The 17,600-nt window shown below is 43.6% G+C and overlaps 1 protein-coding gene across 1 annotated transcript in view; it reads right to left on the reverse strand.

The window, feature by feature from the left end:
* Window positions 1-279: 279 nt before the first annotated feature.
* LOC146782906 (N-acetyllactosaminide beta-1,3-N-acetylglucosaminyltransferase 2-like) overlaps window positions 280-17,600 on the reverse strand; it is an 85,879-nt gene continuing 68,558 nt past the window's right edge. The window contains exon 3 of the mRNA XM_085640038.1: window positions 280-4,489. Within this exon, the coding sequence (XP_085496164.1) occupies window positions 3,930-4,489 (560 nt within the window). The 3' untranslated portion in view covers window positions 280-3,929. The remainder of the gene's footprint in view (window positions 4,490-17,600) is intronic.

The following is a 17,600-nucleotide window of genomic DNA, read 5'->3' on the forward strand; positions in this document are numbered from 1 at the left end:
AACCCTTTACCTTCAACTCAGAGGATTGGAATGTGCACATCTGCTCGCGACGCCCCTGGCTCATGTTAATGACGCGCCTGGCGCACAGATTGGGACCCCTGGTGTAGAATCTTTACAGAGACTCTTTTCGGTGAAACTATTTAACAACATTAAACCACTGCGGATTCAGCTTATAGTGTCCCAGTAAAACAAACTGGCTTTGTGGTCATCTCATCGAAACTGGGAGGATACGGTGCAAACAGTGATTAAGGCAAATATCAGAACAGTCTTTAACCTCAATGAATGTCATAAAAATAATTTATTCCATATATTTGATCACATACACAGTACATATGAACCATTTCAATTCACAAGTTTTAGACCCCCAACCCAACTAAAGTGGTTCTATTGCATCAACCAACTTATGATATTTGTGTTGGTTATCACATGACACACTGTTTTTGTTGCCATGACAGCCATCTATTTTGATGTAATCCGTCTATATTAATATTGGCATCCAGTTTCACTGTAAGCAGCCAACTCGTGTTTTGGGGGAAACCCCACTTTTTCAGGGCAGAGCGGAACTTGGACTCCTTCTCTCATAGACCACCACACAGCAGCACCACATATGCATCTAACAGAACAAAGAGTCTAGAAAGATGGAGGCTCCCCTCGTTCAAGCAAAATGATATTACAATATCAGCGAGCCCATCTCTACAGAGTATTGTGGTTTGCCGTCTTGCAGCCTCTCAAAGCAATAAAGTGAAATTCATTATTGGGTGGCGGTGTGATAGGAAGTTCTTTGCAAGGACCTCCTGGAGGGCATTAAGACCCTGCTGAGTCAGCTCATTGTGACCCAGTGAAACACACTGCCTTTGTTATTGGATGATTGTCATTGAAAGAAGCCATCGGCTCCTTGCAGCACATGTCGTACGAGAGCTGCAGAGTATACCTGCACAATGAGTGACGTCAGCAAGTCTGGGCAAAGGCCACTCCACCTTCAAAGCACAATAGGCTAACTGCATTGAGTACCAGATCAGAACAATAACACACACTATAGAGCTCCACAGCTACAGTCAGCAGAGGCCAACATCAATGTCCTAGCTCTCCACAAGGATGTTGAGCCTAGCTGAAGCCGTATGGGGCAGAGTAAAGGAGTGTCAGGTGTGGTTGATGTGACTCTGAAATTGGAGATGTTATTGAATGTGAGACAAAGGGCATACGCGAATCAGAAGCCAGCAGCTCCTCAAATGAAGACATCCGTCATTCTGAACCACATGTCATAAACACACAGGCTACTATTCCACAAATTAAAACTGGCCAAACTGCTAGGGTTGAGCACCCCAAAACTTCAAACCATGTATTTTCTCAGTTCCAATACTTGATCCAATATCCTAAAAATATGCAAAAAGAGTTGGAAGTGGAATTGGTTGCACAAGTGCCTCTCTTAACGAGGGATGAGGCAGCTTTGATACCCACACCTCCTCTGACTTTGCATGTGGAGATTTAAGGCTGCATTCAATGGAGAAGAGTGATCAGGACATCTACAGACAGCCATCATTTAAGGATGCAGGATTACAGATGAGAAGCTGATCACGATTTTGGAAGATATTTGTGGGTGAGATCAAGCAAATAAAGAAGCACCAGACAGATATTGCTGGCCAGGCTAAGGAGCTCCAGATAAGATGGATCATAAAATGCCCCGGATAATGGACAAGGTGGAGGAAATGGAGCAAGGAACATCAGACTGTGGAGGTAAAATATCTACATTTGCACATCAAGCTGGACAATTTGATATGGAGCTGGTATATCTTTGGAATACATAGGAAGAGTTTAAAATCACTCTAGGAGCAGCAATTTGAGATTAAGAGGCATTCCAGAGGCCAAAGAGGTCACTGCCAGGGCTATTTATTATGTTGAGACACTAATAAGGACCCATGTTCTACAAGATTACTCTCAAAACCTCACCATAATGGGTCAAAGAGTCCTCGCACACTGATCACCACATGCTAAGCATACTAGAACAAAGTTGATAAATCTTTTGGATTATAGGGTCCAGGAACTGAACTGATATAACTATAGGTAATTCAAGAACGGGCCTTTGAAGTGCAAAAGGAATTTTCATTTGTAGTTTTTTCAGATTGACTGTGGAAACAGCCTTTAGACGTAAGAAGTTTAAAAATAGATTATCACAATTTCGCTAGGTTTCTGTAGAAAACAAGCGAGGTTAAAGCTTCCACATAACATGCAATTGTATGCACTCAACACCGTCAAAGAATCACAGGCCTTTTGGAATTATGATTGTTTCCCAGGGCATGATGCACGCAGGAGGTCTAGGCCAGGATTTATCAGAGGATTGTGTTGCCCATGCTGTAGCAAGGGCAACTCAATCCTTAAGTCAGATTTACCAAGCCACACAAGACCACCTTGTGTGGCCTTCTGTGGCTCTGTAAATCTGGAGTAAACCAAGGCAGCGTAAGTGCCTTGAGTTGCTACACCCCGGGATGGTGCTACCTGGGGTGGAGCATGGGTGTTCCCACACACCCACCATGTATTTTGGTGCATTCCCAGATTTACTTGGACTGGTAAACTTGGGAATGTGTTCAAACTGTAACGCCTTCCTGGTAGAGGCGCAGCAAGGAGAAATTATATTTTCCTCTTTTAAAGTGTGCTGTAATCTGCAGCACACTTAGAAAGAGGAAAATGCCTCTAAGTATTGTTTTGTGTAGGAAGGTGTCCCTTCCTTCACAAAAACAATCCTGCCCACAACACTGGCACCCTTGCATCATGGCAATAGGGTGTCTGCATTGAAGCTAGGCAGCCACAAGTGTGCCAGCACAAGGAAAGTGCAGGAATGCACCATATCACAGAAAATATGGCAAATTCCTGTCCTCTCCATTAGAGGCAGAACATTATCCTGCTATATTGCCAGCATCAAAGTTTGATACATTTGGCCTCTGGTATTTGGTCAGTCCCAGTAGAGATACTTATGGTGGTTGAGCCAGAAGTCCTAAAGATGTTTTGAATTATGTTGATTTATCTTCTGGGGGCTGAAAGGGTTCATGTCACAGAGAAGACAGAGATAATGAGACTGAACACAGGGAAATAAGAAGTCAGCTAAGTATCAAGGGTGAAGCTGATATGAGGGTTCCTCCAGGCTCTGGATCTTCAGCTGGCTGGCTTTGCTCTCAAGGAGGTCAGTGAAAGTGATGGGACAACTGCAAACAGAACAACAGTTGCACTTTGGAGTAGGTGAGTCTGAGGAAAACTGTGGTCATCCATGCCTCAATCAAGGGCTTCGAGAGCTTATGATTGGTTGTGTGCGTTGATGACATGGAAGTAGAGCAGTGTGTTGTTGAGGTAGGAGTGGAAGAGGTTTCTAGTTGCTTACACATATCTGACCTCCAGCACGGAAGGTTTACACCCCACCTCAATGTGACCTGTCCAGCCTGTTGATTGACCATGGTCTTTCCAGAATGGACCGTTCTATCAGTCTTGTGATTTGTCCTTGTGACACAATAAAAAGTCTGTGTTTGTTTTTACATTGATATCCAGCTCATTCTTCTGTTTGGCATTTGCAGCCAGTATGCGATTTAAGGTGCAGTTTTGAACTCATATTGCTGAACGACTTCATCAGGTTACCTTTACTCTGTCAACAGAAGAAATAGTGTCTTACCCACACTGTCACTGATGGTCCAGCTTGGACAGACAAATTAGTGGAAGTGTCTGAAAGGTAACCTCACATAAAAGCAGAGGAACCCATAAGCTTTACTGTTCATCAATCCACGTTCCATTACTAGTTCCCTGAACCCCCAAACACACCTAGAAGAGACAGTCATAGCCCTTCCTAGTCTAATCGAGCCCAGTGAAAGCGCGGATGCCAGATGCTAAAAATAAGAGAGCATCCCTGACTTGTCCCAGAGGGCCATGTAAAGGCACCATCATGTTTTTTAGCTTTTGTTTAAACGTCTCACAGAAGGGCCTGAAAACTTTGCCAATAAGAAGAGGCTCATGATTAAAAGAGCAAAGATCAGAAGTACAGTGATCCAGAAGGGCCTTGGGTCGCAGGGCTCTTCTTTCTGGACATCCTCCCAGATGTTAATCAGCTCTTCTGGATTGAGGCCATGGACGACCAGCGCCTCCTTGAAGGCACATCTGCTGTGCCACAAGTGTCGCATGCCTTGGACGCAGAAGCGGAAGTCATGCCGATACGTCAAACCAGCTGCCAAGCCCAGGAAGCCAAAGTAGACATCATCCAGCGGAAAGATGGGCATCCAAGTGGAGGCATGGTATAAGGCAGGGATGAAGGTCCCTGGTATGATGTACCCACCACCAGCTGGGTACATTGGGTATTTGCCGCTAGGGTACATAGCCTCCGTGATTTTGTACTTTCCATATCGTTCAGTGTCGGATCCTTTGTGGATGTAGCCGTGGACTGCTGCGGAGACATTCACCGTCTCCTTCAGGTATTTTACCAAGCCGAGGGGGTTCACATACTCATCGTCATCACCTGCCGAAAAGAAGAGAAAGGTGAGGATGGTTAATGATGAAAGTTGTTGATGTTTTTTATATTTGCACCTGAACAGTTGATCTCCAGTGACCAAATATTGTAGAGGACTCTGAACCAAGAATCAGAATTACTGTGAGAAAGGTTCCCAGCAATACTTCCATGAATTACTTAGTGTATATTTATTTTTGTTTGTACACATTTCAACCAGAAATACTTTTTGTTGGATGCATAAGAACTTAAACAGATGGTGGAAACATTAACCATGGTGGTGGGGTGAAGATGAGACAGAGAATAGATGGCACTAAAGTCATTTAAAAAAACCTTTTTAAACTAAAACCCTGACAAAGATTATTGTGTCTTCTTCTTGTATTTCCTGCATGAGGACCACCAGACATCCTTCTCATTGGTTATTGTGCCAATTCACCAACCATTCAAACCAGCATCTTGTCCTCAATACGTATATAGTGTCACAGTTAGAGTCCTGATATGAACTGAAAACACATACTGGCTCAGAGTCTTGCATTATTGGACGATACCATGGCAATCGATGGATATAGGATACTAGGTTCGCACCACCCTACTCCATGGAAGATACCACTAGTAAAACGTTGCTTGCAAGGCAGTGCATAAAATGTGATAAAACATTCAAATACAGAAGTGGCATTTACAGATGGGGCTCCATACAATTTTCTAGGCTAGGAATATCTGTCCAGGGTTAATACTGCACCTCTCACAGGTGACTGCACTGTTACAGAACAGGGGTCGTCTCACTGGGCCTGGAAGTTAAGTTGGGTTTCTAGGGGCAACTCACCAATCCTTCTAACAAGTACTGCCTTTTACCTCTGGGTCTCCATGGACTGGACCTTCCTGCAAGCTCACTGAGAAGTCCAATCTAAAATTCAAGGGCCTGACCATCAGCGGGTAGGGAGGTGTAACAATCAAATGTTAATGTTGGGGGAGCGGGGAGTTATGTAGGTTTAGAAACTGAAAACCCTACAAACACATATAAAGACACAAACAAGATTGTGTTATGACTTTAAAAAAGAAATACCAAGATTGTTCACTGATAGGTCCAACACTTTCTAACCACATTGGGACTATCCTTCTTCTCCAAAGCATTGCGGCACAGTCGGTGCAAGAAACACATGGGCACGTAGAGCGCTCGGTTTTTGACACTATTCATGCTCCTGCATACTGTTGCTCATGTGTGCCCCTCGTGCACTTTCTTATTAATAAAGTTTTCACCAACTAATGCAAACAGAATTTGAAGCTAGCCTACAAAAAGTGTCTTATGGGCTCCAGGATCAATCGCGATTCTGATATAGGATTGTAATTTAACATCTTATGGTGCAGGTTATAGAGTAAAGGGCTTAGCGCTGCTACCATCTTCTTCAATGTAACTTTTGACCTCTAATGGGCCTTTGTACCCTTGATCAGTTCCATCTGTTGAAGGTCGCCCTCGGTGCGTTCCCTAAGCGCTGGCTCAGTTGGTTCATGAATCATGACCTATATTTTGTTTAATTTTCCGGATTTCAGGCCGATTTCACAAGAAAGGAGTTTGCGCTGGTAAAATGCGCACTTGCGTGTTCAGTGCTAATGCCTATTTTGAAAGTTGCCTCCTGCTGCTAGGACCTGGTCTTTTGCTGTGTGAGGAAACCGAAACAGCCCCAATTACTTCCGCTTGGCTAGCGAGTTAGCACTTGGCAGCCATGTGCCAAACAACACTCTCCCTCCTGACCCTGGCGCACATAAACAGACACACACTCAGGGAGGTGGCGACGTGCTGGTGGGTGCAGTGAGGGAGGTTTGGGGGGGCAGGGCGTGACTATACCAGCAAGTTAAAGCCAAAATTGTTCGCTTCAGTGTTGAAGGGGAGGAAAGAAGTAATACCTTTCCAGGAAAGGTATTACTTCTTTGTCATGATGAAACCAATTGCTATTGAACACTTCTCCAAGTAGCCGGGATCGCGCACTTCTATACGGTGCAGCTTTTTATGCGGTTGTACATTCTGAAGCAGCGCATTGATTCAACAAGATAATATGCGACCTCCCCCGAAACAGTGGCTTCTATTTCCGCGCTGTTTTCTTTATCTCACAAGTACTGCTACCTCGCTGAGGCCAGCAATCAAATATGTAATCACACAAATACGCGAAATTTATAGCAATTTTACACTGACTCACTCCATTTGGCCTGCCACTGCAAAATGATAATAGAACATCATGCTGCAGTAAGGAGGAGAGCCTGAGGCCAGATCACATTCATCACTTAAGAGGCATTGATTGGCACAGGTACCGTACAGTAGCAGAAAACACGCAGTCTCGTAGAAATAACACCGGCCTTCCGCATTGTAGTTTCTACCTAACTTTTCAAAACATTCCCATTACAGTTTGCATTGCATTGCCTGCTCAACAATCTCGTTGCTATCTCTGAATAATTGTAATACTGATCTGTTGAGAATGGGACCAGATTTACCATACCACACTAAATGCCCACCACTGTGACCTCCCCCCCCCCTCCACAGCACAAGATCACTAAATTGTACTGATAAAGGAGATAATTGTATGTTATGGTTACAAGGCCAGTGTCATATGTCGAAATCCCCAGTGACGCCAGGAAATGCTAGAGAGGAGGGAAAGGAAAGGGGGGAATAATGGAAATTTGGGGGAGAAAGTAGGAGGAGATAACGAGAAAAACGTCCTGTTCACTCATAAGCTTGATAAAGGATCCATTTTGCCCTTTAGGAGCAGGTCCATGTACACCATTGCACAGTAACCCAGGTCTGTGAGGTGCAGCACTCGTAGATATTTCGGGCAAGAGTTCTCAAAATGCATTTGTGAGAAAATTCAAGCAGGGGCTCCACTGCTTCTCAAACTGTTGCGGCTGGTGGTTTACTGTAGCTGAGATCTTCTCCATGATCAGGGTGTGGTACAGCTTGTGAAGCCAGTCGATATCTTCCGGCATGTCGCCCACACCCCAATGACCGTTCACTGTTTGCATGTGAATTATAGATGTGCACGTTGTAGGCGTTGAAACAGCTGGGCGTAAAATGAGAAGCTACAGAAAAAGTCCCAGCGCCATTAGCACATGTAAAATGTTTTTAGATACATATTGTTCATACTGACTGCTGAGACATGGTTAGATATGTCCTTGTTGGCCTCAGATTCCTCCAAATTAAAATCCGGTTTGATCTGCTTTATTACATCAGAAAAGGCTAATTTTGTTGGCTCTTAGGGCTCAGTGCACTTTACCACCGTCCGCTAACCAGTACTAAAGTGCTTGCGCTCTTTCCTTTCAAACTTGGTAAAATTGGCTGACACCGAATTGGCAAATTTAATTTACTTGTAAGTCCCTAGAAATGTGGTTCTGCATATACATAGGGACTGTACATTAAATGCTGCTAGTGGGCTTGCAACACTTATTGTGCCACCCACTCAAGTGATATTCCTCATGTAAAGCACTATGATACCTCCGGGTCTCAACTGTCACATGTGTCATGCCAGGGTCTTTGTGTTAATTTTTCATGCTTTCTAGCCAGGGTGCCATTTGAGACATTTCCATGCCTTCTGGCAGCCTTGGTGCTTATGTGTGACGTTTCCATGCTTTCTGGCCTGGGTGCTTATGTGCGCTATTTCCATAGTTTCTGGCCTCCGTGACCTGGAGGCTCATGTGTGACACTTCCATGCTTACTGGCCTGGGTGCTTATGTGTGACGTTTGCATGCTTACTGGCCTGGTGTGACCACCAGGCCTGGGTCAGTGCCTAGGTGCTTATGTGTGACACTTCCACACTGTCTGGGCTCAGTGGCCTTTGTGCTCATGTGTGACTTCACATGCTTAATGTGTGACAACGTACAAAATAAAAAAATCAGAATGTAGTTTTTATTCTGTAAAGTTGACGTTGAAACGGTCTTAAAAAAAAAAAAGCCTAACACGCATAGCACTTTTTGTTGAAAAATCAAGAGTGGCCCGAAGGGTGTTGTGATCATCACAGTACGGTCCCTTAAAGAGTCCTGGGCAGCAATGTATGCAATTTCAATCTCTTTTACACCTACCCAGGAAGTAATCTGCAGGTTGTAATTTCACTCTGTACTGTGCTATCTCTCAGCATGTCCTAGGGAGTGGACTCTATTCTTCAGTTGTGATCTTATTCTGTTTTACACCATGCCTCAGTCTGACTCTGTTCAATGAAGCAGTTTCTCCTTCTGTTGAGATTTTATTTTCTGTCCAGTTTCTCTGAGTCTGTCCTAGGAAACACTCTCTTGAAGAGTTATGATCACTCAACATTGTGCAGTCTATTCGTGACACATGATCCGAAACTTTAATATGCTATTTCTTACAACTGCACTGGAGAGAGGCCTCTCACTCTGTCTTGGACACCACCACTCCCATGCGATCTCACACGACCATGTGCCGTCTCTCAACAAATTCTGAGAAGCGCTCAGAAAAATAATTTCAGGCTATGTTGATACTTTTGTGGACGCCAGGCATGTGCAGATAGACTGATGGAAAGAACCAAACAGAAGGCACTGACATCATTATTAATGCTGATACCCCAAAAAATAATTTTAGTGTTAATGATAATACTTCCCAATGAAAACGTACATGACTGAAAAGGAGCCAATTATTGAGATTTCTTGAGTTGGAATTAGTTACATGTTTGAAATTCATAACATGTGTCTGCAAGAGAATGGGTGATCCTCTATTTACCACATTATAGCTGCCTGAATCTGTGGGATTCCCTGTTTAGGAAATGAAATTGTGCAAAGCATGTTTGAGGCATACATCTCAACAGTTTCTGTATACCATATAACCAAGCCCCATGCATTAGATGTGGGATGTATTGCTTGCTGCTATAGTTTATTATTGCGTTATAACCTGTACAGTAAAGCCTACTCTTCTCTCTTTAATGCCTATAAGTTGGCATTGACTCTTTCCTCCTCTCAGGTGCTTGTGAAAGATCTTTTTCGAAGCTCAAGTACATCTTGAATGGGCTGCGTAATTCTCTCTCTAAGTCACGTTTGGAAGCCTTTATGCTTATGTCTGTGGAAAAAGATGCTTTAATGCGAATTAGCAATGAGAAAATCATTGATCTTTTTGCCTCCAAAAGCAAATTGATGCAAGGCATGTTAACACTTTAAAATGTGAGCTTAAGTTACCACATTTCTTAGCTGAGCACTTAAAAAATATATTTTCTTTGACGGTTGCACTCTAGACATGAAAAGCATTTGACTTTTGCACATTACCGTCAACATTTCGAGGGCCATTTATAAATATTAAACATCGCAGTGCAATAACCAGAGTTGACCTCCTTGCGTTGGCTCTCTTTGAGCCTGCTTTGCACCACGCACACACCTTTGTACCATGGTGAAAGGCTGTGAGCATTACGTTTAGCATAGGTTTTGCACTGAAACAACAAGTAATATACATCCACTACAAAATCCTATGCTTGTCTTAAATCTAGGTCTACCTTTGTTAGTAGGTAACATCAAAACCCATGGGTGGTTGCTTGGGGACTTGCTCCCACATCTCATCTGTGAAACATCCTCTTGACACAAATTAATACAAAGTGCAATTGAATATATCACTTGTTTGAGAAGAAGTACGTTATTATGTTTTTACAGTGTTTCATATTAAGGATTTGCTACTACAGGCAGGTCATGTTAACTGTTTACAATGTCAATATGCACACAATCATAATGTTGTGCAGTGTTGCACTTTTATATAAGATGCTTTATTTTAGCACTGTTTACAAAACTCAGGATAGAAAAATCATTTAATGTTTGCACATTGTCTTGTACACTATTTACTCTGAACCTTTGCACAATTGTTTGAAGTTAAGTGCGTTTTTAAATGTCTTTATGCTATTTTATATGAAGAATAAATTGGTTATATTTAAATTCATGTTTCGTGCTCGACATTTCATTTTTTAGTGTTCTCTGTAGGAATGTCTGTGATTTATGACTATGTATCTTGGCGCTCCTTAAGGTAGTCATTTACTATGCTTTAAAAGTTAATACAATCTAATATATAATGAAAAATGTGTTGAAAAATGCTTTTTCTTTTGGCTTTTTCTGTCTCCCAAATTTCTTGGGGGGGGACAAGTTCAACCCTCCAAACTCCCCCTAGTAGTGGTTGCTCACTGTGCTTGCTCGCTACACACCATGTAGGGGCTGGTCTCACTTTTACTTCTCTCTGATTTACTACTTGTACCTATTTTTGGTGCTCTCTGAAAGAATGTCTATGGGTACATATGACTGGGTGGGTAACCTGGTGCTCTTGAAGGTCATCATCTACTATTTACTGTGCTTTGAAAGTTGATACAATTGAATATGTAATGAAAAATGTGCTGTAAAATTCACCATTTTGGTCGGTTGTTTTCCAAAATTTTCTTGGGGGGAGAACCCCCCCCAAACACCCCTAGTAGAAGTCGGGCTCGCTCGCTGCGCTCGCTCGCTACGCGCCGGACGGGGGCCGGTCTGCCGAATTTTGCCAGGGCAGCTTTCAGTTCCCAGTCCGGACCTGCTCAGGGTCGTGGAATGTCTTGACAGCATCTCTTTCAGTCTTACATGTTCAGTGCCTGTAGCTCCTGAATGAATCCACAGCTTACCTTTCTTCAGTCGGACGCACATGGTCGGGGTCCTTATGTCGAGATGAAGTATTAGGGGTGCGCAGCGTGCGAAGTTCAGGTGTGAACCGTGGATCCAGGGGTTCCAGGTCTGTGGCGCCCTCTGGGGACTGAGCAATCTGGGCACAACACAAAAGGTGAAGGCTGCATAGGGCAGGCATGGTGGAGGGATAAAACCTTTGTCGTTGAGCAGAGTGTAATGAGGCCCCCACACTCTCGGGGTTCATCTTTGTTACTCTGCCAGACACACAGTGATAGTCTGCAGGAGCTGGTAGCCAAGGGGTCACCTTTGCATACAGTGTCCAGTGTTCATTTTAGTGCGAGAGGTAACAAGGCTCCCATGCTTCCCTGTTTCACCTGTTACTCTGTCAGACACAGAGTGATGGTCTGCAGGAACTGGTACTCGAGGGGTCTTCTCACATCACATCAAGTGTCCAGAGTTAATGTCACTGCCGGAGGTAACAAGGCTCCCACACTTCCTTGGTTTACCTCTGTTACTCTGTAGGACACCAAGTGATGGCCTGCAAGGAGCTGGTACTTGAGGGGTCTCCTCACATGCAGTGCCCAGGGTTAATGTCAGTGTCGGAGGTATCAAGGCACACTTACCTGTTTTTTTTCAATTCTTCTAACAAATACAGACAAGGAAAATAATATTGTTCATCTGTATTTCAGTGTAAAAAGGAGCCTTAGATATGGCACACCCCCTCAAACTTTAGAAAGCAAATTAAACTAATCCAATTATATAAATTATAAATTTCAGACACATATACAAATACCCTCATACATATAAGTCATCAGAATCGCTACAAAATCTTGGAGCCTTTACCCACAAGTTCTTTAATCCTTCACAGCACCTCAGTGGAATAAAACTCATCCCACACTTGCAAATTCATCTTTTATTTAGAAACAATGCCCATTCCTTCTGATCAATCAACAAGATTTCTTAAAACACATATCCACTCTCGACGTATCGATTACTGATGTGAGTTATTTTTTCCTATTGCTTGCTTTACCGAAGGGCAAGAGGGTACCTAGTGCTCTTCACTCCACCCTTGCCATAGAAGGAAGGGGATCTTTGGTCAATGGTGGAGGGTGTATTTGTTTTCCACCCCGCCTTGCCTAAGAGTGGGGGTAGTTTGTCCTGGGAAACAGCATTTACAACGCTATCTCCGCAATGCATGCCATTACAACACAGTTGCTACAATGACCGTGTTGTTTGTACGCATACCATTACATTGCAAGTCATTAGTACGACTTGCTGTGGGGGGAGCAATGGTGTTGGATTTAGAATCCAACACCTTCCCTACTGTTGCGCAGGCTGGAGTTGGAATAGTAAATTATACTATTCCTAATTGCAGCGCACCACCTACAGTAAGTCGTTGTAATGACTTGCGATGTAATGGTATGCGTTCTAACAACACGGTCATTGTAACGTCCGCGTTGTAATTGCATTGCCATGTATTCACATGCGTTGTAAGGGTATATATATTCTTTGAACCCTCACACACCTGTCTTGACCAGGTATGTGGCTGTTTACAGGCAAGGCGTAATCCGGATCCCGTGCTGCAGAGACTCATCAGGTTGTGTGTTTTTTTATGTAAGTCAGTGAAGGTGTCAAAGAGGCAGACCACATGGACGGTTTGACACTCAGAGAGACTCAGAGGCAGGCGAGGCTGGGCTTCATTGAACTGAAGCCCAGTCCTGCCTCTAATTTTCAGTATAATGTAAGCAACAGCATTTGCCAGTGTGGTTCTCTATGATGAATATAAGGTGTTGTAATACAGATTCTGTGAGAGAGGGAGACAATTAGTTTTGTCAGGGAGCAGGCTCCGGGCAGCAGCAATAGCCAAGTGGCAGGAAGAGCATGTTAGTTTAAGCACGTTGGATAGAAAAGTATCTCACAAATCAAGAGAGCAAGGTGCGGTGGACGCTCCTTTTCCTATAATTCAGCAAAACTGTGGAACTCTCTTCCCCTCCATCTGCGAGCAGAGCCCAACCTACTGCCTTTCCGCAAACTCCTAAATACTTTCCTTTTCAACAAACCCTTATAGACCCCAGCAACCTCCTTGCCCGCATTTGTCTGCAGCGCTAGGATGCCTCAGGGTAGCTACCGCGCTTTACAAATATTCTTTTCATTTCATTTCAATCTGGCCATACCTCACTAAGCATGCGCCTCTCATCCTGGAATGGTCCCCGGCGCTATAATGTGCAACTAATGCATTTTAGTGCGGTGTTGCAGACACCAGCACTATAAAGCGTTAGTCGAATGTCTGATGCAGGTAAGCCGCCAACAGCCTGCTCGTTTCTGCTTGGGGAGAGCCGTGCCACTACTGTCAACGCTGAGGAGACTTAATCTCCCAACATCCACAGCTTCATAGGACTCACGCTCATAAGCGCGCTACATTCCCACGGCAGTGTAAGCCGCCATCAGCCTGCTTGTTTCTGCTTGGGGAGAGCCATGCAACTACTATCACCGCTGGGGAGACTTCACCTCCCAACATCCCCTGCTTCAGAGGACTTGCCCTCATATGCGCGCTATGCTCCCACTGACAGGGACACGCCCGTGAAACACCCGGGCAAAGCCTGGGCCAAGGGCGGGCCCATCCAAGCCTGCAGATCCCGGAGGAGGCTGGGCCTCCCTCTAACAAGTCAACCCCATTCATCTTCAGTAGAATAGGGAGGAAAAAGGCAAATCAGACAGCTACGGAAGAGGTAACGATTACTTCATTAGATAATTTTTTGGCGAAAGCCACAACTGCTTTGGACAAAGAAATTACAATTGCAGAGAGGAGGCTGTCATTGGGAGCCGGGGGGTGTTTAAATGACCTTCTCCATTCACCTGGTCGGGTTGTTCCCCCCTTATCAGCTGACCAGCCCATTGTTTTCGATCCCCCCAAACAACTGTGCCTACACCAGTCTGTTCTGCTGCAAACCAGTCATCATCCAAGGTAGCCATCCTCACTGCTAAAAGGAAAAGAGGGCCACCAAAACCTGCCCTAGCTACCATTGCCAAAAAAACAAAAAAGGGCAATTCTTCTCAAGACGCCGCAACCACCCCAGCCCCCTTACAGAATAATGCTACATTGGCCTTGAAATGGCAGGATGTCAAAGCGAACGTTAAAAAGCGTATAGATCCGATCGTTTCTCGACTAGACGTTAGTGAACGTACTTCTGCTGATCTGGTGGCCAAACAAACTACTGACACAAACTGTGTTACAGCCGGGGGGGGGGGGGCAATTTGGTAGCACCAGAAAATGTCATAGTATTATTACTCATAATCAGCCCCAGGGGCAAGAAAATAAAAACTCAGCTGCAGACAGTCAAAGCACAGTTGGGACTCAACTCATGAATATAGAGATCCCACAAAAGATGGCCCAGTTGAATGTGGTTCCCCCTGGATCTATTAGTAGCATGCAGCAGTTTGGTCCTGAAGGCATTACTCCTAGCGTGTGCACAGCACCAAATAAAGTACAGTCAGCGAGCAGTACCTCAAAAAGAGTAGCAACCCTTTCACTCTGAATTTACCACCTGCGGTGTGGCCCTTTGTGATAATTAGGGTTAATGTCCCACTGATTAGAGCATCCCAAAATTAATTACCTTCCCATTTCATGGCTAATGCTCGGCACGGGTTGTCGCAAGCCACTAATATAGTCCACCTAATACAAGATCGCCTGATTACGGCCAGAAGAATCCCTTGGGTAGGCCCAGATCCAAAATCAATTGAAAATGACAGCATCATCCTTAATTTGGACAACCGCTAGTTGGTGAAGGATCTGTTATGTCAATTACCGATAGCACCTTCCTTACAGTCCCAGATGTTCATCGTCCCGCTGGGCTTCTTCTAGAAACCACCCTCTATGCTTAAAAATAACATTCAAAGTTTAAGACCCCCTGCAAATAATAACTTATTTTGCACCCCTCGGCTGGCTAATAATAATAATATAGTTTTAGCAAATAGATTTGCCTTACTAGAGGACATCGAAAGCTGCGATTGACTCAGTCCCTCTTCTAAACCATCACCTCTATTTTGTATATCACATACTTGCGACCATAGAGCACAAGCCCGGGTTAGGGGTTTTTACGGGATCGGCGGCTCGGTCACCACGAGTCTTGACACACACGATCCACCCAGTATGTTATTTGTTGTCCGTAGGGGGGATCCTTTGCCCCAGCCTGATCAAGGAGTGATTTTAGTCTTCTCAAGGAATATAGCCGGCTTCTGTAATAAAAAAAGGTAGCATGGCATGGGAAAGTGAGTTGCAGAATGCCAGAATTATTTGCTTACAGGAAACTTGGGAACAGAAGCCTATCTTCCTAAATGGTTACAATTCCTTTTTTAATCCAGCAGCTCCCTCAAACTCAGGTAGAGCAAAAGGGGGCTTAATAACACTCATTACTAACACTATCCCTTTTGATAAGGTAAATTGTGTAAATAGTTCAGCTTATTTTATATTGAAGTAGCCAGAGGATGGAGGAGGCCAGACTTATTGCTAATACATTTTTATAACAATAATTTTATAAATCCAACAGAAGTGTTTAAAGAATTGAGGCGCACCATGGAGGCACTGCTTTCTCCTCATCCTAGACAGTTATTCATTGTTTGGGTTGGAGATTTTACTACTCATATTTGTAAGCACACTTACCCAAGCATATGTGGGCTAACCGATGTAAATTAATGCGACTCCATAGAAATGGTAGAAATTTGGAAAGAGTGGATAACTTTATGTATTTGGGCATTCTCTTTGCAAAAAACTAAATTGGGCTATAATGGCCAGAAATAGAGTGAACCAGATGACCAAAAGTATATCTGGCCTTTGAAGTTTGCAATAAAAATAGGGAACAAACCAATCAAAGAAATGTGAGAAATGTACTCTGCAAGAACATTATTCATAGCGACCTATGGTGCAGCAATCTGGAGTATAGCACATGTTGATTCCTTGCAAGTTATATAGGACACATTTTTAAAGAGACTACTGGACATCCCCAGTTCATGCTCAAATACTTTAGTCCATAAGGAACTAGGCTTCCCGTTTATATCTGATATTTTAAACATGTCCCCCCTTTTAACTTGGCTCTCGATCTGGAAAAGGGAAATGGTCCCTTTAAATCAAATTGTGTTAAAGGACATTTTATCTTTGGACCGAGCTCCCTCGATTACATTGCTAGCATATGTAAAGCAGCCTTTTAGCAAGCTAAACTTAGAGTTTTTGTTTAACTCACCATCCGAGTGCATATCCTTTTCTAAATCCTGATTAAAAGAACTTTTTATTGCCAAATGCACTCAAGATTGTTGGCAAAATAAAACTCAGTTATTACCTACCGAACATCACCAACTGTGGCAACTGGGCACCAATCTTATCTCTCATTTGTTACGAACATCAGACACCGTTTTACACTGGTGAGATTTAGACTGAATTATATTTAGTTAATGGCTGAGTATCCAGCTTACTTGGTAAACCAGTTGTCTTTATATCCTTGCGACGGTTTTTCCAGCCAATCCATTTCGCATCTTCTATTTTCTGCTCATTTTATAACGCTGAGAGGAAAAAATGTATTATCCCATTACTGAGAAAACAGGGTCAATGCTCGCACAATCAGGCTCTTGAAACTCTTCGACTACCCGAAACACCATACATATGCTTTATGATCGCGTCTTTCTTAATAGCTGTTTTAAAGAGCAGAAAGGTAAATATTAACCCATAAGGGGCACGCCTTAAGAGCTTGTATGTCTGTGTTTGTGACTCTCCGGGTATGCTAAAAGTTTTAATGACCTATATAATTGTACCCCTATTGTTGTCCCTATCAAACCCATATTGGCTAACGTGCTTGGATGAAACTATGACTTTTATTGGATGGCTATTATTTATGATTTTATATACCTTTTATGCATTGATCCAAATGTGAAATAAAGTTGATTGATTGATTGATTGATTGCCTAACCAACTTGCCCACAGTCCGCTACCCCTGTTGCCTTTCTACCTGCTGCCCTCTGTTTGTGTCTCCCCTGCTCTGTTTTCCTTTTCTGCTCATTTTCCTGCCCTACGTTTTGCCTTACTGCTCATTTCTCTGCCCTCTGTTTTGCCCTATTCTGTTTTGCATTTCCTGCTCATTTTTCTGCCCTCAGTTTTGTCTCCATTTTGCCTTTTCTGCTCATTTCTCTGCCCTCGGTTTTGCCCTATTCTGTTCTGTTTTGCATTGCCTGCTCATTTTTCTGCCCTCAGTTTTGTCTCCATTTTGCCTTTTCTGCTCATTTCTCTGCCCTCTGTTTTGCCCTATTCTGTTCTGTTTTGCCTGCTCATTTTTCTGCCCTCTGTTTTGCCTTTTCTGCTTGTTTTTCTGCCCTCTGTTTAACCTATTTCTGCTTGTTTTTCTGCCCTCTACTTTGTCTTTTTCTGTTGTTTCCCTCTTCCCACCGTATCCCACCATCTGTCATTGCCCTCCTCCCGCCACCCAGCACCCCCCTCACCCCTACTTAATGGAGGATGCAG

Source organism: Triturus cristatus, chromosome 12 (assembly GCF_964204655.1).
Source record: "Triturus cristatus chromosome 12, aTriCri1.1, whole genome shotgun sequence".
NCBI classification, from domain to species: domain Eukaryota; kingdom Metazoa; phylum Chordata; class Amphibia; order Caudata; family Salamandridae; genus Triturus; species Triturus cristatus.